Here is a 21,478-nt window from a genome sequence, read left to right on the forward strand (position 1 = left end):
AATACACAGATAGTTTGTTGTATAATTTATTAAACAAGTTTCACTTAAACATAATAAATAAAAGTTTAATAATTAAATAACACTAAAGTAAATGGTACCCTCAACATAACCATTTTCCTTTTCGCAAAAGCTAAGCTGGCGCTGGAACTGTTTAAGATATACGGCGAAAAAGATTATGGTAAGGTTAGTGTCCAAATATTATTTATAGTATGAGCAAGCACAAGGCGGAGGCAGCTCGATTGGTTTTGGTTCCAACGTGATGGGAATAGGCGCGGGAACCATGAAGGCATTCATAGGGAGTCCCACGGGCGGTGGAGGCGCGCACGGTAGGGGTGGTGCGGGCGGCACCAGGGATATTACTAGTGGCGCCGGCGCGGGCGGCAGGCAAGGTGGAGGTAGTGCTGGAGGCAGCATCAGAGGAGACGGGGGAGCGGGGAGAATAATAGGAGCAGGTGGCGGAGGCAGGCAGGAGGGCATGAAGGGAGGAGGTGGAGGAAGAGACAGCACCAAAGGCGCAGGCGCTGGAGCCGGTAAACACATCGGTGGTGGTGCAGGAGCAGGCAGGAAGATCGGTGGGGGCGGGGCAGGTGGCAAACAGAGTGGTGGTGGCGGGGGGAGCAGAAATTGTGAACATGGTGGTGCCGGCGGAGGAGCGGAGAGGATGATGGGCGGCAGAGTTGGTGGTAACGCCAGTGGCGAGGGCAGACAAGGCGGCACAGGCGGCGTCGCCGGCATCAGCACTATCGTCGCGGGAGGCGGGGGAGGCTCAGCACATAACAGCTTCTCTTTCTTTTCTGTAAGTCAAAAATATTATGTTACTTTTCCGGGAATTTGAGGTTCAATTAAAAATAACAAGATTAACTGATACCACCGCGGAAATTGTTTCCTAGGCAGTTGACAGACCAACGTCATTTGGTCGGACCATGGCAATTTAATGTTAATTTTGTAATCTGTAGGCTGGGTTTGACGTAATGCGATTAAACTTCGTAGGTCCCCCATCTGCCTAGGGATCAACTTCTCTGATAGTACATGTGTCTAAAACTTACCAAGTTTTGGCGCTAGTAAAGACTTTAGTAATCTGAAATTAAAAATGTTGTTAATTAGATTTAAACCGTACACATTTATTTAGGTATTCAAAACAATGTCTTTCTAGCTGAGCGTTACTTACGTGCCAAGCAGTTCCTTTTTCGATTCCTTCATATCCTTGAGAGCCTCCAACTGTAATTAAAAGAAAAGTAAGATTAACATTACCATCGACTGTAAAATATATGAAGTAATTTTATATATATTCAAATAACTTTAAGTGGCTAGCTTTATTCTATCAATTTTTTAATAAAAACAAAATAATTACCAAACATATTCCTTTGTCGTCCAAACATGCTGTGCCAAAATCTGACAGCAGTAAAACTACAGACATGGAGGTCCAAAAAAGATTTTGTCCCCCCATTTTAGTTCAAATTTGGTTACTCGTATTCCTATTGATTGTGTGGAATTCATTTTTTGTAGGGTTTTTATGCTTGTACTTATGCAATTTTTAGTGATACGTGACATTGTTACCTTGTTATTTCTAAAATATTGCATAGTTGGATTCGATTAGATAAAATATGCCTGTGATATACTTTCAAAATTTCGATGAATCAACTTGCATTACCCATATTCGTAGTAATTTATAAATAGTCGATAGTTTCTAAGATTTTCGACATTTGCTATGTTGCTTCCACTACTTACGAATGGGTTCATGAAAATATTGATCAACATTTAATCTAAGACTTTAGATGGTGTAGGTGGAGATAAAGATAATAATGACAAGGAAACTTACATGGCAGTAGGTAGAGAGTCTATAGACACTTAAAGTTGTCGTTAAAATGTTAACTTTTGTTTGCTGTCGAGTCCAAAGCTGGACTTGTAAATCAAAATAGCTCCCACACCGGTTTCGGTGACAGTGGCCGGTTTCATTGAAACCAGGCCAGCTACGCAGGAGTAATTTTCATAGTGCCCAAGTGTGTGCGCAGTACACAAGAGCACTGTCTATTCCTTTACTCTCATAACCCAGTGGGACGGACGGCCGACACGACTGGCGTGAGATCAGGCGCAGGGCCGACTTTTTACATTCCCATCCGACGCATGGATCATCTTACTTGTCAGACAATCAGGTGATCGGCCTGCATTGTCCTAACCAAACTTGGAAATAACATGTTTCCAACGCGGGAATCGAACCCACGACCTCCAAGTCAAGAGCCGCGTTCTATATCACTAGACCACGGAGGCGTTGATATAACTTGTAAACCAGATAAAGTTTTGAATAAGCTAAAGCAAATCTAAAGCAAATAAAAATCTATTAAACATTCGCTTTGATGGGCATAATAATAATTACGTACTTAATTTTTTTTAAATCATTTCCAGCGCGCTGGAAATAACTGGAGGACTTGCAAATTGTAGTATACTTAGTAGCACTTTTATTAATATTACATAATACATTGTTTAATATTATCAAGCATATTAAAAATCTTATTTAAATCAAAACGTGTTTAATCAAATGTATAGAAAGATAAGCACTAAGTATACAATGATATCTTGCTTAATGACAGTGCTATAGCAATCGTTGTAGAAGGAACATTCAGGAAATGAAAGTTGACGATGGGTTCTTTACTGCAGTTAATTTATTTTTGTATCATTTTACTCGTACTCTTGGTAAGATGAATTTTATTTTGTTAAATTTTCAATAAGTTTTTAGCTGTAGATATTTTTATTACAGACTCAGGTGTACCTAACCAGCACACAGAGAGTTATTAGTGGGTTAATTTCTTGACAAAAATAAGTAAACTTTAACTTTAATCTTCATTTTAAAACACTACTGTATGACACATTTACCGCCACTTATAAAATATTCCATAATAAAACTACCTTGGAGCCAAATCACGAGTCAAACCTCTTCAGTCTAAACTTACTAAAAGTACTCTAACAATAATATTTCTTTAGATTTCAGTATCGTGCAGCATCGAGAGTAAAATGAAGAGCGACTTGAAAAAATTATCAAGAGATATAAAAAAATCACAGAAACTATGTGATAAGAATTTACTGGGTTTGAATAAAAAAATAAAAATCCCTTCGCTTGCAGGGAGTAAATTATCAAATTTTGAAACAAAAATCAATTTGTACAAGCTTGACGCAAAGTTGAAGAATCCTCTAAAGAAATTGAAAGCTCCCTCTTTACTGGGGTTACCAAAATTACCAATTCTACCTTTACTTCCGTTACCTTTGCTACCTCTACCATTAATACCACCGCTATCTTTAATTCCACCGCCATTATTACCTTTGCCTCGATCGTCTCTATTACCTAAGCCAAAACTGCTGACACCTTTATCATTACGAGTGAAGAAATTGAAGGACAAGATTAATTTACAGACGGCTCTGGGGTCCGAATTAAAACCTATTTGGGTACCAGCTGAGAATAACAAAAATAGAGCACTTGACAAACTGCGGAAGTTAAAGATAGATGGATCCCTTACAAATAAAGAATATTTGAGATTTAAGAAACTTCTAAAGCTTTAAAATAAAATGAGTAAGTACAACAATTAAAAACTTGTTTTATTGTTAACATCTTATTCCTTTGGTGTTGTTTTTTCTGCAAGGAAAAACATGTTTATAAATAATAGCTATGCTTAACATGGTTTTGATCACATTTTTGGGTCCGCACTGCACATATATTTTTATACTATAAATATTTTTCTTATTCTTAAAAATGGGAGTGAAAAATTAATACAAGTACCCTGATAATGTTTTATTTCATTAGAATTAAATAAAAATTTAAATAAATAAATTTTTTAACATTGTGACTAAAATCGTGATCTTTGCTCGTGTTGACATCCTTTCATTTTGCATTTAAATTTTCAATTACTTAAGTTGTTTGATTTTCACTTTTTCTACGAATTTGTTAAACACGTTAACAACTTTGTCCTTGATATCCCCGAAGTATGAGATGATGGGCCATGCAAATGGTCGATCGGAGTCCTTGCACGTAAAGCACGATTCTTCAAAGAAGGGCTTCAGTAGAGACCTTTTCACTAAGGTACTGCTCTGAAAATAAAAATGAAACATAGTTCAATATCTGTAACCAGTGGCTGTGTATTGATATTCGAAAATTTAACAGTAGTTAGACTTGAAAAATATTAGGTAAGAAATAGTTTTCGTTGATATAGTGTAACATACAGCATACTGTGCAATTAAAAAAAAATATTCAGAAGACTGCTTGAAGATAATTGGTCGCTGTTAAGCATTAGTGTCCTAACCAACCATTTTTTTTGTTGTTAAATTTTGAATGCAGTCTTGTTCTAAATCTTCTAAAGAACATAACTGCATTCATAACTCAATACGTAATTTTTATGTAGGTTAGTACACGAATGCTTAACAGCGTCCAATTATACTATTGTGAAAATTTTCTTTACATGAAAATTTGGCAAGGAAATCAAGAGCTTCACGTTATTTTAAAATGGTGAAACAAAATAAATATACGAAGTCTAAAGGAGAACAAGACAAAGCTCGGATTTTTTACTAGTATACCTAAGGAACTAGGTGAGTTAAATGTTATAATATTATATTATGTTTTATAGTAATTGAGAAATTTAATGTACGAGTACTAACCTCTGAGACTATCACAACGGCCAGTAGTACCAGGCACACTAGTTGGCTTGATAAATTCATTGTGATCCTCATCCAACGCCCTTAACTCTTTGAGTCTCTTTGTTTTTATTAGTTTCCTCGACAAACTCTTTACAACTGTATTATCTTGCTGCAGCCGTGAGATCGGTCTGAATCCATCAGACAGAGCAGCTGCTAAAGTATGACACACAATATCAACTACATATTGGCTAATTTCGATGGTAACTCGATTATTAACATAAACTATCACGTCTGTGTGATAAGCTGCGACTGATTGTCTTTCGTATTGTCATTCCGTACTGCTGACTGCGTGGTTAACGAAACAATTATCGAGATTTGCTGATGTGCTATTTCTTCGTTACGTGACTGCATTGATTCTGGCACACAAAATGTTATTTCAAAACGGATAGCATGCGTCGCTTCGCAATAATCTTGGTGATGGTCAGTTTATCATCGAATAACGCTATATTTTGTGTGTGTGTTTTGCGTAAATTGTGTGTGAAATAATAATGCGTGTGCTTTCAGATAAACATTGTGTTGTGTCACCCCGCCCCGCTCCGGGTGACCATTGACTGTGGATCTGATGAGGTATGAACAAAAAGCAATATCATGTTGTGTGTGTAATTAATTTAATATATCTATTTGTGAATACAAAAAAATTAACAATGTACTTGAAATAGATAAATCTATATTACGGACCACATGTGCTCTATCAGTTTGCAATGACTCCATAATTTAGTAGAAGAATATAAAGATGATACGCATGAAATAGATCTTTTTTTAACATAATAATATAATTCTTTCCTCGAATGAAAGCAAAACGACTATATTTCCCAAGTTTAGTTATATCGGTAGAAACCATAAAGTTAATACTAGCTATTTGACCGAGCTTTGCTCGGTATTCGATAAAACACGAATAAAATGTCATTTTCTAAGAATGATTCCTAGCTTGGTCGATTTATCGCACCCAAAACCCCTATATACTAAATTTCATGAAAATCGTTGGAGCCGATTGCTCGTTATAGATATAAGATACCTAGCGGTAGGGACAGAATAATCAAAGAATTATACTAATGCAGTAATCATACATTTATTATGAGTAGGTACTCATTAAAACGTAGTGATTATATTCTCTTTGGTACTCATTTTTATTAGAGACGCAATCGGCTGTGTTAAAATTTGATACTAAAGTTAGAAAGACCTAACCAACACCTTATGAACAATAGGAAACATCTTTATATATCTGTAATAGTAATTTGATTTTATTCAACAATAATAGAAATTCTTGATTGAAAATTAAAATATACTAATTGATAACGTTTCAGGACTCGGCGCAGTACTCGAGCTCCAGATCAGCGGAGTTGCGCGGCAACTCCCGCTTCGATATGGACTCTTTCTGCAGCATGATCCAGCGCGCCATCCCCAAGGCCATCAAGAACGGGAAGTTCATCCTGCGGGACTCGGACCAGGCTGGCGCCGGCGACACGCAGGCCCCCGTCGCCGTGCTACCCCCGGGCGGCTTCATACCCAAGCTGATGAGCCTACCCAGGAGAAACATCGCCAAACTCGGAGTTCCCAAGCTCCCAGTGCCCAAGCTGCGCCCCAATAACGGGAAACTGCCGCCCAAAGTTGGAAATCCGATGACCTTCGCCTCCCTGAGAGATTCCGACGAGGAGCAAACCAGTGCAGAGCGCATGGAGATCTTCAAGAAGGGCGTACAGAAGATGCTGCATTTCGTGAAAGTTCTCGGACAAATAGACCAGTATTTGTCCGAAAGAACGAGAATAATTGTAGACAAGCTGTCCAAGACTTTTGCTGATTGATAACTGAATATGATTATGTGACAAGTTAAATCTTATAAACAAATTACGCTTCACTTCTGGATTTTCAATTTCCCAAGGTATTTTTAGGGTTCCGTACCCAAAGGGTAAAAACGGGATCCTAATACTAAGACTTCGTTATCTGTCCGTCTGTCTGTCTGTCGCCAGGCTGTATCTCAAGAACCGCTATAGCTAGACTCCTGAAATTTTCACAGAATATGTATATCTGCTGCCGCTATAACAGCAAATACTAAAAACAAAATAATATTAAAATTCTCATACAACAAACATGATTTTCTTAGCCTTTTTTGCTCGATATCAATAATGGCAACAGATAGGCACTTGAAATTTTCACAAAGGCCTTAAATATATGTGTACTTTAATAATCAAAAATAATAATATTTAAATAAAATAAAAAAAATGCCTATTTTGCTCTATAACGGTACGGATACCGGTAAGGTCGGGTTTCTTTAGCTCCTGCGGGCAACTTTGACTCAAATCGGAAAAAAGTTTAAACTTCCTGCTACGTTGCTGCTAATGCAACACTCGATTTCGTTCAAGCAGGATTCATTAGATGGCATTAGTAGCGCTAGTTTTCAATTGGTTGGGCACTTGTTTGCGAGGTATGAAACGGCCATTTTCATGTCGGAGTTCGGACATGTAACAACGTGCTTAATTTACGTGTACAAACTTTATAGTGAAACTGAAATATTACGGTGAGTTTCGTTTAATATTATACTAATTCAGGTCAGAAATATATTAAGGACTAGAAAGATTAAAGAAACAATTGCTTTTTTACGAGATTTAATTGATAAAATTTAGTTACAAAGTGTAGGGATAACGGAACCCTTCGTGCGCGAGTCCGACTCGCACTTGGCCAATTATTTAATTCTAAATTCACCGGTCGTATATTTATATAGTAATAGCGACCCGCCCTGGCTCCGCACGGGTATAAAATATATTATAGTCTATGTCACTCACTGAAGAAATGATTAAAATTGATTCAGTAATTTTTTATTATATTCATTACTACCCGTGGCCCGCATTGGTCGGTACCATCGCAAAAGCTACGTCCCGCAATTTTTTATCTGTAATATCTTCGAAAATATTCATTTAAGAGCCCATATGACCCTAACTTGACTACATACTTTAACCTAGATCTGAAAATCTGTAAGGTCTAGAAAACAGATTTTTTGACACAAGTAACATCAGTTCATAAAGATTAAATGCTCAAGACGAAAACACGATTACTCAAAAATGCTCGATAGTTTCTTTTTTACAAAAAAACCTTGTTTTAGACACATTTTTGCTTGGATCTTCGAAGTTTGCTGTCTTTTCTTTAATATTTTTTAATATCTAAAAAGGTATTGATAAAACCTAAATTTGCTCAAAACACTTTTTTCATAATCATTATAGTTCGTCTTTTATTCAAGTAAAACTAACTCGGCGATGATTCCGCGCCGTCCTTTTTCACCTGGCATATGAAAGACGGGCGTGAGTGTGAAGAGAGAAGGACGATGTTTGATTTTTAGAGTCAGGTGAACTCTTAAATTTGAATAAGGATTATTGTATTGGTTAAAATCGCTTCGAAAATTAGCCGTTATTTGTAGTTAAAAGTAAATGACAAAAAAATGTTATTGTGGGATATCCATAAGAGATAGACATATATGCCAACGCGGAGTTTTCTGTAGACCTTTTCATAGTGTACAAATTATTTTGATAAATCTCGTAGGGTTCAGCCTGCGTTTGCAATGTAAGCGGAAAAAATGTAATAATTATTTACGACATCACATTAGAAACCCCAACAATAACAGTATTTCTCCACTATTTAATGATTGTTATTATAGTTATAAACCTTCATCTTTAATCACTCTATCTATTAAAGAAAACCGCATCAAAATCCATTGCGTAGTTTTAAAGATTAAAGGGAAAAAAGGGACATGAGGGAAAAAAGCGAATTTGTTTTATAATATTACTAGCGACCCGCCCCGGCTTCGCACGGGTATAAAATAAATGATGGCCTAAGTCACTGAAAAAATGATTAAAATCGATTCAGTAGTTTGATTTTAAATAATTTATATTCATTACTACCCGTGGCCCGCGTTGGTCGGTACTGCCGCAAAAGCTACTTACGTCCCGCAATTTTAAATCTGTAATGTCTTCGAAAATATTCATTTAAAATTAAAATCGTAATAATTATGCTGTAAAGGGCCAAAATCAATAATGTATTTGAAGTATTTAATTGAATAAGGATTATTGCCGTATTGGTTAAAATCGCTTCGAAAATTAGCCATTATTTGAAGTTAAAAGTAAATGACAAAAAAATATGTTATTGTGGGATATATCTATAAGAGATATACTTATACGTGGGAGAGCCATGCTTCGGCACAAATGGGCTGGCTCGACCGGAGAAATACCACGTAAAAAAAAATACCATCGCGGAGTTTTCTGTAGAACTTTTCAATGTGTACAATGCGCACCCCTGCATTGGTACTCGTACTATTATTATCTATTCTGTGGCATTGGTAGCGCCCACTTCGAATTTTAATTTCGCCATAACTTCTAAACCAAACGTCCAATTTTAATCATATAATCTACATAAACTGTACTTAGTGATGAAATTATTTATTTTGATAAGGATCATTAGCATAAGCAAAATAAATTCGTTTAAATGTAGTCCAAAAAAAATCTACATTTTTAAATAAGAAAATGGTTGTTGTGCCTCACTTGACATAGATAGGTATAGAGTGTCGCGGACATTTTTGTAGATATTTATAAGATCTACATTTACTTAGAATATTGTATAGTTCTATATTTTATAGTTTAGGCAGCGTACGCAAAATAAGTAAATTTTCTGGTTGTTTCCGAAAAACTGAAATATCTTACGGAACCCTATATTCTCCAAAATAAAAAGTAGCCTATGTTACTCGTAAATAATGTAGCTTTCGAATGGTGAAAGAATTTTTAAAATAGGTTCAGTAGTTTTTGAGCCTATTCATTACAATTAAACAAACAAACAAACAAACAAACAAAGTTTACCTCTTTATAATATTAGTATAGATGTAGTGATATCGACGGTATGTTCATAATTATTTAATATTTTTAAACATATTGTAGTTGTTTTTAAAAATATTTGATACCTAAATAAGAAATTAACACGGTAACACAGTGATCTCTACATTTTAAGTACTAACATACTTAACTCGATCAATTAACACTAAACTCTATTTAGTTAAATCAAGCAACGTTACTGAGAATGTTACGACTGCACTGATTATCTGAAATAAAGAAAAGTGTTATAGGTAAGAATTTATAGAGAATTGCAGCTATGCTAGGAGTTAGGACTCTAACTAACGCACTTTAAAACACTCACTTTAAGAACAAGTGCTCTATCAAGATTACAGATATTGGCAGCAGCATGAGAGAAGTTCTGATAAGAGAGTAAAGTATTGAACTTGTTAACTTCTACCCACAGAAGATCATCAGAAGAATCCACTTTGGTCATCATTTGACTCAACAGAAAGCGAGTTTGCTCCACCTTTAATGATAAATTTACGAAATATTGATAAATGGTTGAATGAATGAGAATAGACGTATAAAAGACACAAAAATATTATACTTACTTCTATCCCTATTTGATAAAACGGTTCTATTAATGTATAGAGTTGCAATAAATAGTAAACTCCCCAGCTTATAAACTTTATAAATTCAATATATTTTGGTGTATCTGCAAACAAAGATTTGGTAAATATAATTCTTCTTATTTATTATAGCAACATTCTCCTGTAACACAACTTATAGTAACTACTTATTTTTTAATTGACAGCTAAAATATAACAAATATTCAGATAAGAAGGAATGAACTAGACATAAAAATGGTCGCTGTTAAGCATTTGTGTAGCTCACAAATACAGAACAATAAAAAAATGTTGAGTTATGAATGCAGCAAGACTACATTCATAACTCAATACGTAATTTTGTCGGATGATACCTACACAATAATAATAGGGATGATGACAAGGTCAAAGATTAGAGAATTTTGTTAATAAAATAAAGAAATCACGGTACAAAATAAGTGTTCCCAAAGTTTCAGCTTGATAGCATTATATTTTTTTTTGTTATGCGCGGCCTTCAAAGTTGGATATTCAAGTCGAATTTTTTTTCAATTAAATTTGTTAATATTTGTATACAATTCGATAACTTATGCAATTTCAAGCAACTTTTGTTATGAAACCGCTTTCATTAACGCAATATTTAATATACCTGTCGAACAAAGTTGTCTCCCGATGCGTACAAACTACGAAAGACTGACGTCATACTTTCGTAGCACTTTGTATGGAGCGTTTCGGTCAGGTTTTTTTTATGAGATATTTGAATTGTCATATCTTAGTGAATTTTGAAGCTATCAGAGTCATTCTTTCAACGATGTTTCTATTTTTTAAGTGTCTTTCAATTGCCGATAAGAAAAAAAAATAGTCATCATGCCTATTATGCTTTATAGCGTTCAAATGGCAGTATCGAGTACGCCCCAGTGTTTCTCAATCCACAGAATTTAATATCGTTAGTCGTCTTAAATGCTGTTATAAGATAATACATAATAATTATTTAAGGAACACTGAATCGCGACCTGGAAGTTTATAGCAATCGGGAATAAATTACCTGTTGCAAAATACATCACTTCGACAAAAACGTTGAAGACACGCCATATCGAAAATGCATATAGTAGAGTTTCAATAAGTATCTCTATGTCAAAGTATCTGTTAAGTTTTCTTAGAGCTTCGCAAATAGAATCAAATGTTTTAACTAGTAAACGCATGTTTTCAGTGTTATTGTGATTTCCAGATGGATCTATAAACATTTAAAATAGTTAATCATTATAGTGAAGGCTTTTACTCATAAACATAAAATGGGTGACAGTGAATGTGTTACCTGCAATCACAATTTGGTTGATATTCCCTAACATATCTATCGTTCTATTGATTGAGGATAATGGTATTTTTATATTGTCGTATAAAGGCGTTGAAACATTTACTTCCTCTGCTAAGATAAGCTTTTTACTTTCTGAAAATTTTTACACTCAATAGTATTTATTATTAATATACTATTTTTTATTATTCGTAGTTATACACCAATATTTTATTTCTAATCGAATTATAAATGCAATGAATAGTCCTAGACTAATAGACGACGCGAGCATTCATATTATCATAACAAGACTACTGATCTAGTTTGAAGCATGAATTTTATTAAAAGACAGATGGGATTTTTAGGAGATAGTCTAAGCGATAAGTTGAGAATGGCGAAATATAGAGATAAGGGTCATAAAAATACGTGCCATAGCTCATTAGATTCGGGAAGACATCTAGAAAAATGTATCGGAAGCGTGTATTAGCACACAAAAAATTGCAAAAGTTATAAGCAAATTAGGTTGCAAAAAAAAGGTATTATGTTTTTTGTTAAGAACTCCGAAACTATTACCATTTAAGAAATTTTAAAAAAATATTCTTAGAGAAGAGGAAATTTCCATAAAAAAATCCTAAAAAAGGGCTGAAAGTAAGCCTCCGCGCGGCATTTTTAGGTAGCGCGCGTGGCTTCAAAACCGAGCACGTCACACTGATTATTTTTATTTTTTTAAAATTTTTTTTTTAGTTAATACATGTCCTTCATTGATATCAAATCAATTACGTGATAATAAATGAAACAACTTTTTTTTGACAATATTACGTGGATTTCTAGTTTTTTGTTCAAGTTAAAAAATGATTATAAACAAAGTATGAAATTTTTTAAAACTTTTATGGTGTGATCTTGTTAAGTATGTTTATATCAAGGGCTCCACGAAGTGAAGAATTTTACGAAAATTATTTAAACGTTTTCTTTAAAGTACAATGAGAACGGAAGTTCGAAAAAATTTCGTTAGTTAACATATTTTGTCTAATTTGTTGAAAAATTAACTTTAAGTTAAAAGTTCCCAACGGAAGCAAATTCTTTGAAGTGTTCGGAATACACCATAAGTTTTTGAAAATTTTAAATAAATATTTAATACCTTTAAAAAAATAATCAGTGTGACGTGCTCGGTTTTGAAGCCACGCGCGCTACCTAAAAATGCCGCGCGGAGGCTTACTTTCAGCGTTAAATAGAGATAGAATTCCGGGAGTTGGGATTTTTTTAAGGAAATTTCCTCTTCTTTAAGAATGTTTTTTTTTAAATTTCTTTAATGTTAATAGTTTCGGAGTTTTTAACAAAAAACATAATACCTTTTTTTTGCAACCTAATTTGCTTATAACTTTTGCAATTTTTTGTGTGCTAATACACGCTTCCGATACATTTTTCTAGACGTCTTCCCGAATCTAATGAGCTATCGCACGTATTTTTATGACCCTTATCTCTATATTTCGCCATTCTCAACTTATCGCTTAGACTAAGAAGGATATAATTTTAAATGATACTTGTTAATTTATAAATAACCTGATTTAGTTAATAAAAACTCATAGGACCACCACATACGTTAAAGAGCTCTTACCTAGATTTAATAAAATAATTTCAAGACGCCTGTTGATGAGCTTAACCGCGTTGACGGTGTGTAGGACTAGGAGCGCGAACTGCATCATCATCAGAGACAAGGTGGTACTCTCCACGACAAACATTATGTATAAAACAATATCCTTAAAGACAACACCTAGAAATCAAAGTTTCTGTAAAATGGCTACTAAAACGTCATTTTAGTAACTATAGGCAATAAAAAATTAATTTATAAGGGCCATAGAGCATACCTCACCGGGACGCCCGCGCCAAAGCGATGTGGCCAGCGGCGTCGCCAACTAGTCCTATTGAGATGTGACGGATAACTCACCTGGCGACCGACTGGTGACGTTGCTAAGTAGCCATCGTAGCCAGATACTCTGGTCAACAAGTGCCATTTTGCCACAAACCTAAAATACCGTAATTGCTTTATTTACATGACTAATTTTGGAATGCCTTTGAATGTTAATAAAAAAGTGAAAAATCAAAATTGCTGAATTTTTCTAACGGATATCTCTTCTAAGCCCTTTTAAGATTAGCTCAAAAGAATAATAAAAATTTCTAGATTTCTTGTTTTGAAATAATCAGAGTTTTTATGTTAACATTAAAATGGTGACTATTAACAAATTAACAAAAGCATAACAATTAAACAAATTGTGATAATTTATTTTTGTTGACGGATTATTGTTTATTCATATGTCTACTTAGTGCCCAATTTTTTTTATTTCTTTATATTATTAATCAGTTAAAATATATTTTTTAGTTCACGTGGCAGATTGCGGCAAATCACGCGAAACCCGAACCACGCGTTTTTACCGCTACTTTCGTCGCTCAATTAAAGCTATGAGGATTATTGATAAGGTTCCAAAATCTAGGATTTTTTTAGGAAATTTCCTGTTCCATAAGGATCTGTTTTCAAATTTTAATTATCTCAAATAGTTTTCGAAATATTAAAAAAAACCAAACCTTTCTTTTGATGTTTACTTAATTGTTTATAACTTTAGCATTTTTTTTCAGCCCCTCTTGTAATTTTGATAGAATGTTCTAGATGGTATTCCAAATCAAATGAGACCAAAATCATAATTTTCGGTGCATGAGATCAGGTTTTAACGAAAATGGCACTTGTTAACTAGAGTAAGGTTCGACCGCTACGCATGCGGCGACTGTTGACGTTCCAGTTGTTTGCACGTCTTTGTATGCTCCGTCACTCAATCAGTCGCTGATTTTAATGACATCCTCAGATAATTGAACATTTTTTCAAGGGTTTTCTTATATTCATAGAATTTAAGAAAAACGCCGCTTTGCGGCGACGTAGAGACGCAGGCGTCTCTACGTCGCTCTGGCGACGTGGCCAGTGACATTACCATGACGTTGCCATGGTAATGTCACTGGCCACGTCGCCATGTCATCCCGTTGAGGTATGGCTCTTACAACTGCGGTAACGGGATGGGAACAGTAGTCTACAGTGTATAACTATGTTGGTGAATGTTGGGGATCGCTTTCAGTTTTACGACAGACTTACTGTAGTTTTGTCTATTGTGCAGCCGCACTTGGAGACATTTAACGATGATTAAACTTCAATTTAATGAAGACGACAGAAAATTTATGGGGCTCATGTAAAAAATCTTCATTTTATTCCAGATAAGTAAGTTAATATTCGTCTCTGAATGCGGCAGTAAAAATTGAACACTACGTTAGGAGTACTAGATTACTTAGGCAAATAGAAAGGAAATCTACCCAATTTGAAAATTTCCATTTTTGTTGATACGTAATATTAATAAGTATATGAATCAGAATCACATACTTACTGCTTTTATCTTGTAAAATGTAAAAGACATGATTAAACCATGGCGCTGCCATCATGTAACATGTGATACCGACGTACCACTTCAAGTCACATCGTATGGCGCTACAGGAGCTGTCGGCAATCGGGTTTTGGAACTGAAAGAATAAAAAGGGGCCATATAAAAAAGCATGGGAGCAGTAGTATTCTTGGTAGTTGCAAAATAGTGATAATGTTGAAAAATGGTAGTTGTAAAATTACACAAAATAAAGAACGTAACTGACAGATAAGGACAAAACGTGATATGACTTATTCATTCATTGAATAACTTTTCAAACTATTGCATAGCTTTCGTGGGCTTTGAGAAGGCTTTGAGCGTATTTATCGAATCAAGGAATTTCGTAAGGAAACAAATATAACACCCCCCCACTCCGACCGCACCGCCGCGCTGTGCCGATCGCTGCAGCGCGGCATTGCCGTTTTTTTTTTTTTTAATGAAATAAGGGGGCAAACGAGCAAACGGGTCACCTGATGGAAAGCAACTTCAGTCGCCCATGGATACTCGCAGCATCAGAAGAGCTGCAGGGAATAGGGTAATAGGGGAGGGTAGGAATGGGAAGGGAATTGGGGAGGGTAGGGAAGGGAATAGGGTAGGGGATTGGGCCTCCGGTAAACTCACTCACTCGGCGAAACACAGTGCTGGCGCTGTTTCACGCCGGTTTTCTGTGAGAACGTGGTATTTCTCCTGTCGAGCCGACCAATTCGTGCCGAAGCATGGCTCTCCCACGTATGGATCGTCTAACGGCATCGTTTTTTAGGGTTCCGTATTTTATTTCGACAGACTTCGACACAGTGTTTGTGTCCGTGCGAATAGACGTATGCAAATTATAATTGCATAAGTTGATAAAAAATGGTATGCAATAGCTTTACTGCAGCAGTGCCCGAGTGCCACACGTATTTTTTTATTAGCAAGGTACGTGGTAAACTGTAAAGTACGAACCTCGTGTATCTGGTCCAAGTAGTGCAACATAAACTGCATTCGTCGCATGCCCTTAATAACTCCGTAGCTATTAAGAACGACCCTCAGGGCGGCACTTAAGTGATTTATGACAATCTTCTGAATGTTCACCGAATCAGAGGAGCCTTTTAAGCTCAATACGAATTGTAGGCGTAAAATCAAAGCGTAAATAGTCACGCAATCTAGTAACAATATTAAAAGAGGTTAGTTGCTCCAGATAATTTTGTATTTGAGATTTTGAATTAAAACCACTGACCTCCATTAAACAAGTATGCGTACTTGTATAATGGAGGTCAGTGATTAAAGCGCAGCTCAGGTAAAACACCAACACATAATTGATTTCTTAACAATTAAAATAATCAATAACGGCCGCTTTTAAACAAAAAAAAACTGAGATAAATTGTTTTATCTGATTTTGATCTAGTACCCATTTATTAATTATCAATATCTTGACTGTTATTAAATGATGCTAAAGAGTTGGCGAGCGGCGAGTAAAACTTACCGAAAAACAGAAAACAAAAACAGAATAATCCGTACAGAACCCACGAGGTTCGAAATGATCCTGTAGAGGTGTTGAAGCGGATAGGGGCAGTGCCGGTCAGAACTGACAGACGCATCACCAGTTTCAACTGAACACTCATTTTCTTCATTGTCAATGTAAAATATTGATAGTCTGCTCCAATCTAAATATCGAGAAAAAATTAGCGCAATCTTGAAATTAATTAGAATCCCTAAGTGCCTTATCACACTGGCGATTAGCGAGCGATTTGAAAGCGACGCGACTGCGCAGCGCACACGTCGCGACAGCGCAGCGTCGTCGCGGCGTGGTGTCGACGCCATTTTGTACACTCGTCTACACAGATTATTATTATATATATAGTAGACTCGTCTAGGGAGTGACCTGAATCCATTTTGCTGCTGAGTGTCCAAAACGCCGAAGGCAAGCTGCGTGCACGCCGCGCAATCGCGACGTCATCGCGGCGTGAGCGCTGCGCAATCGCGTCGCTTTCAAATCGCTCGCTAATCGCCAGTGTGATAAGGCCCTAAGTGGAATAATACCCATTTAATTTTATTAAGCTACTGCATAGCTTAGGTATATGTAATGTGCTTATGCTCATGTGTAATGTGTCGAGCCAGCGGACGGTCGCGCTCTTCGTTATGCACACGCAGCAAATATTATTAATTATTAATTAATATTATTTTCGCAAATCGCGCGGCTGATTGCCGCTGCACGTCACCATGGAGCTCGTGGCGAATGAGTTGCTGGCGTTTATCCAGCACGCCATTGACACAATGGACGAGGTTAGCATAATGCAGATCTGCAAGTCCTCCTTCACCAGCGAGGAGATTTGCCAGGGGAAGCATTTGCTCTACGAGACGCTCGGCCAGAGCGCGAATATGCCATCGCGACGGAGGGATGGAACTGAAAGAAGCGTGCAAGATATTATATCCTTGCTGAAGCAGACGGATCTGGATGAGGTGCCGGCTTTTGTGGCGAAAAAACTGCACATGCTGCCGCCCGTGACGCTGGACCACGTCGACATCGTCACCCTCTTAAAGGACATCAGATTCCTGAAAGAAGAGTTGGCCGAAGTTCGAGGTAGACTGCAGGCATCGGAGTCTACGATCCTACGTAATGAATTATCACAATTAAAGAGTGGTAATTCAATATGTAGGTGACCTGATGCCGCGTTTGTCACTCGCCGACGTGGTGCGCAAGCGATCACGTTCAGCCCGTCAGTACTTTCAGACGGGTCAACGCACGAGCACGTCATCGCCGCCGCCGCCGCTGGCCCCGCCACCCGCGCCCCGCCTGCAACGGAGCCGCGGCCGAACTACGCAAGTGTCGCCGCTTGCCCCCCGCCTCCCCCCCCCCCCCCGCGTTCCAAAAACAAAGGGAAAAAGGAGGCCCCTGCAAAGGAGTGTCCTCCCTCCGAAAAGGATTGAAAGTGCGATGATGACGGGTTTATAAGAGTGGAGAGGAAGAAGAAGAAACCCGTCGTCCGCAACCATCGCGGCACCGCACCCGAAGGACCCGAGCAGCTGTTGCGACGTGAGACTCCCGCGACGCCGCTGTACGTGTCCAGGCTGCACTGGTCCACGACGGTCGAGCAGGTCGTGGACTACATCAAGAGCAAGACCCACTTCGTCTTGAGGGTCAGGCTCTTGGAGTCCCGCCACAAAGTGAATTTTAGCTCCTTTGTGGTGAGAGTTCCGACGCACCATCTACCGACCTTCGAGAAGGAGGAGTTCTGGCTGATTGGAGTCGTCTACAGGAGGTTCCGAGGACGACTTCCGAACACGTCGCGCCCCACGTCGCAGACAATACGTGTTTAGTGTTTTAGTGTTAGTTTTTAGTGCTTATAATTGTATGTATGTTAGTCTATAAGGTATTTATAATATGGGCCAAGATGCCTGAATTAAATAAATAAATATATATATATATATATATATATATATATATATATATATATATATATATATATATATATATATATATATATATATATATATATATATATATATATATTTATATATATATATATATATATATATTTATATATATATATATATATATATATATATATATATATATATATATATATATATATATATATATATATATATATATATATATTTATATATATATATATATATATATATATATATATATATATATATATATATATATATATATATATATATATATATATATATATATATATATATATCGCGGGCTTTGAGCGCGGCGACCGATGCAAGAAATTCCGTAACAAAAACGTGCGACGTTGCAGTGCATCGTTTAAATTCTGCGAACTTCGGCATTATTCTTTTATTTTGCCCTTTTATAGTACTACAATTTAGCATGTACGCCGTAGCACCGGCGTAGCGTGGCATGCTATGATATTCTATTATAAAAAAAGGGTGGCATGTATTTTTATTTATTGATGTCACAACTACGCAATTGCCAAGTCGGTAAAAAGTAAAAACATCAAGGACTATTAAAAATATTGTATTTATTGGTAAACACATAAAATAAATAGGGTTAAGTAAACGCTCAAATCTAAACGTTTGGGTTTGTCCTCATAGAATATGCATGAATGATGTTTACCGTAAACATAGCTGTAATAAATGAACGAAACTAGCGTTTTAATAATTTACGACCTGGCTACCCTATTCCCGGCAAACGTTGTTTTGCTATAATAAAAAGTATAATTTCGCCTATATAATTTTATTGAAGTGACTAATTAAGCATGGCACCATGGCAACCTCCATCCCTATCACGCCTCACAAACAATGGTCGCCGTCAGTCTCGAGTTGTAATAATTTCTTATAATTTATTCAACAAATGCACTTATCAATATAAAAAGTAGCCACTAGCCGATTCTCAAACCTTCTGAATATGCATATAAAATTTGGTAAAAATCAGTTAAGCCGTTTCGGAGGAATACGGTAACTAACATTGTGACACGAGAATTTTATATAATACTAGATGTCCCGCGCGGCTTCGCCCGCGTAAATTAGAAATTTTACAGAATCCGTAGGTACATTTTCCCATAAAAAATATTTCCCCCGTTTTTCCCACATTTTCCTGAGTTTCTTCTGTCGTATTAGTCTTAGAGTAATAATATAATATAACCTTCTCGATAAATGATGAGTCTTACTCGATAAATGATCTATCTAACACTGAGATAAGTTTTTAAATCGGACCTGTAGTTTCTGAGATTGACGCGTTCAAGCAAACATACTCTTCAGGTTTATAATATTAGGTAGATATAGATTTTTTTAAATTATCGCTTGACAAACTCGAGTCTCGATCTAAAAGACTATGAAATGGTATAATATGGTAGTGATGATGATGATGATGATGATGAAGAATGTAATTTGCATAGTAGCATATGCTTTCTGTTCTTAAAACAACGCTGAAACTCCCAAACTTGTATCTATAAAGAATCAGGAATTCTCTCAGCACCTTCCGAACCACGGTATACCAGGTATATCTCGGTGCAAAATCTTACTTGTTGGTAGCATATGCTTAGAATACTTCTCACGAAACCGAAGTCACCATATGTTTCCCTATAAGTTTTGAGGAGTTCCCTCGATTACTTATGGATCCTTCATCAGATCACCACTTTTCTGAATATAATACCAAATTGGGATGATACCCTATATACCAAAAGAAAAATTTTGAAAATCGGTTAACAAACGGCGGAGTAATCGTTGAATATAAGAAAACGAACATAACACCTCCCCCATTTTGAAAGTCGGTTAAAATTGTAGCCTATGTGTTATTTATTTAATATTTTAATCAGCACATGAATTGAATAACAAAATTTTTTTCAAATTAATCGTAGCACCATCTGTCAGGACAAACTAAAATTGAAATAGAATAATATTGAATGCGATGATAGCGCCGTCCGCCGGATCTAATGTAAAACATTCCAAAATCAACAACTCCTTATAAATAAGAAATTAATTGAAAAAACATTTTCCAGTAGACCAAACTGTAAATCTAAACCATTCTCGAATCTCCACGAACACACACAAAAAATTTCATCAAAATTGGTCCAGTCGTTTAGGAGGAGTTCAGTCACATACACACGCACACAAGAAATATATATATTAAGATTATAAGAGATTATGAAAAACTCTTATTAGTGCTAACATAAGTCGTTCTTACGACAAACAGATGTTAAATATTTCAGACTACGCACTAGTTACTTTTGTTGGTATAGGGCATAATAAGGCGTCAGGCGATAGTAGATGGTTTTCATCAGGTGAATAAATTTATCGTTTAATTTTATTGAAGTACTTTTAATTAACGTACTCGACGTTACCATTTGTAATTACTGACTGGTACTAGGCCATTGTTAGATATTATGTTTAAAATAAGTGTTATTCATTGTTTTTTATGAAGCTTAGGGCCTGTTTCACCACTTCCTGTTAAATGCCGGATAGGCTATCCACCACTTAACTTGACAGATGAAGTATGGAGAATCTGTCAAAAAAGTTGTGGATAGCCTATCCGGCACTTTATCAGGAAGTGGTGAAACAGGCCCTTAAAGTTGGAATTTAAAAGTTAATCTAAAATTGTATCCACTAGTGTTATTTTATACAGCCTTTGAGATTTAATTTCTGCCCTATAAATAAAGAATATTATCTACGGGTACCTAGGTACCCGTAGTAATATTCTTTTGTATTTTACAGAAGACACCACACTATAAACTAGTATAGGGGTAGGTTTCAGTACGGTACAATTGATTATTGATTGAAGCTAAAGCACTAAAATACAGCACTAAGTCTGGATTTTATTACCAGATATGATGTATGCATTATGCAACCTGTTATTAGGTTTTAATGGATGTGTAAGTCATAAATCGATGTAAGAAATAAATGGATATGTAAGTTTTAATCATCCATAATACAATAATTATATTGTATTATGGATGATTAAAATGTAACATAAATAAATCACATAATATGAAACATAATGATAATATTATGTATAGTACAGCAGTACTGGTAATTAATTGAAAAAAAAGTTAATTAACATAAGTAATATTTAATTTATACTTAATTATAATATTCTAATTTTTATTATAACTTCAGTCATTTTTTATTATTTCTATTTTATTTCATAATTAAATAATTATAAGTTTTAACTATATAATATGCGTC

At 35.9% G+C, this 21,478-nt stretch overlaps 3 protein-coding genes and 1 long non-coding RNA gene across 4 annotated transcripts; 2 read left to right on the plus strand and 2 right to left on the minus strand.

Moving 5' to 3' along the window:
* Nucleotides 1-20: 20 nt before the first annotated feature.
* LOC121727598 (leucine-rich repeat extensin-like protein 3) lies at nucleotides 21-1,486 on the minus strand. Its single transcript, XM_042115509.1, has 4 exons — nucleotides 1,352-1,486; nucleotides 1,169-1,218; nucleotides 1,047-1,078; nucleotides 21-794 (listed from the first exon to the last, which is right to left on the minus strand). Exons 1-4 carry the CDS (start codon nucleotides 1,445-1,447, stop codon nucleotides 199-201), a joined length of 774 nt encoding a protein of 257 aa, XP_041971443.1. The 5' UTR covers nucleotides 1,448-1,486; the 3' UTR covers nucleotides 21-198.
* A 768-nt stretch (nucleotides 1,487-2,254) lies between these two features.
* Nucleotides 2,255-3,479, plus strand: LOC121727600. Its single transcript, XR_006035700.1, has 2 exons — nucleotides 2,255-2,691; nucleotides 2,980-3,479. It is a non-coding gene; the product is annotated as an uncharacterized LOC121727600 (long non-coding RNA).
* A 1,469-nt stretch (nucleotides 3,480-4,948) lies between these two features.
* Nucleotides 4,949-6,535, plus strand: LOC121727599. The gene is made up of 3 exons (XM_042115510.1): nucleotides 4,949-5,100; nucleotides 5,185-5,247; nucleotides 5,985-6,535. Exons 1-3 carry the CDS (start codon nucleotides 5,071-5,073, stop codon nucleotides 6,480-6,482), a joined length of 591 nt encoding a protein of 196 aa, XP_041971444.1. The 5' UTR covers nucleotides 4,949-5,070; the 3' UTR covers nucleotides 6,483-6,535.
* Nucleotides 6,536-9,638: 3,103 nt separating this feature from the next.
* LOC121728138 lies at nucleotides 9,639-13,396 on the minus strand. Its single transcript, XM_042116253.1, has 7 exons — nucleotides 13,330-13,396; nucleotides 13,000-13,155; nucleotides 11,409-11,540; nucleotides 11,139-11,327; nucleotides 10,103-10,206; nucleotides 9,853-10,017; nucleotides 9,639-9,757 (listed from the first exon to the last, which is right to left on the minus strand). The coding sequence occupies exons 1-7, from the start codon at nucleotides 13,394-13,396 to the stop codon at nucleotides 9,704-9,706; spliced, it is 867 nt and encodes a 288-aa protein (XP_041972187.1). The 3' UTR covers nucleotides 9,639-9,703.
* Between the last annotated feature and the right edge of the window lie 8,082 nt (nucleotides 13,397-21,478).

The sequence above is a fragment of the Aricia agestis genome, chromosome 6 (assembly GCF_905147365.1).
Source record: "Aricia agestis chromosome 6, ilAriAges1.1, whole genome shotgun sequence".
Classification (NCBI taxonomy): Eukaryota; Metazoa; Arthropoda; class Insecta; order Lepidoptera; family Lycaenidae; genus Aricia; species Aricia agestis.

Bases quoted from the DNA above. Each gene is read 5' to 3' on its own strand.
- LOC121727598 (XM_042115509.1), bottom strand. From the start codon at position 1,447: ATGGGGGGACAAAATCTTTTTTGGACCTCCATGTCTGTAGTTTTACTG. The intron at 1,079-1,168 runs GTAAGTAACGCT...TTTTAATTTCAG, and splicing joins AAAAAGGAACTGCTTGGCAC to ATTACTAAAGTCTTTACTAG. The intron at 795-1,046 runs GTAAGTTTTAGA...TTTGACTTACAG, and splicing joins TTTACTAGCGCCAAAACTTG to AAAAGAAAGAGAAGCTGTTA.
- LOC121728138 (XM_042116253.1), bottom strand. From the start codon at position 13,396: ATGGCACTTGTTGACCAGAGTATCTGGCTACGATGGCTACTTAGCAAC. The intron at 13,156-13,329 runs GTGAGTTATCCG...TTTGATTTCTAG, and splicing joins CGTCACCAGTCGGTCGCCAG to GTGTTGTCTTTAAGGATATT. The intron at 10,018-10,102 runs GTAAGTATAATA...TTATCATTAAAG, and splicing joins TTTATCAAATAGGGATAGAA to GTGGAGCAAACTCGCTTTCT.
- LOC121727599 (XM_042115510.1), top strand. From the start codon at position 5,071: ATGCGTCGCTTCGCAATAATCTTGGTGATG. The intron at 5,101-5,184 runs GTCAGTTTATCA...GTGTGCTTTCAG, and splicing joins TCGCAATAATCTTGGTGATG to ATAAACATTGTGTTGTGTCA. The intron at 5,248-5,984 runs GTATGAACAAAA...ATAACGTTTCAG, and splicing joins TTGACTGTGGATCTGATGAG to GACTCGGCGCAGTACTCGAG.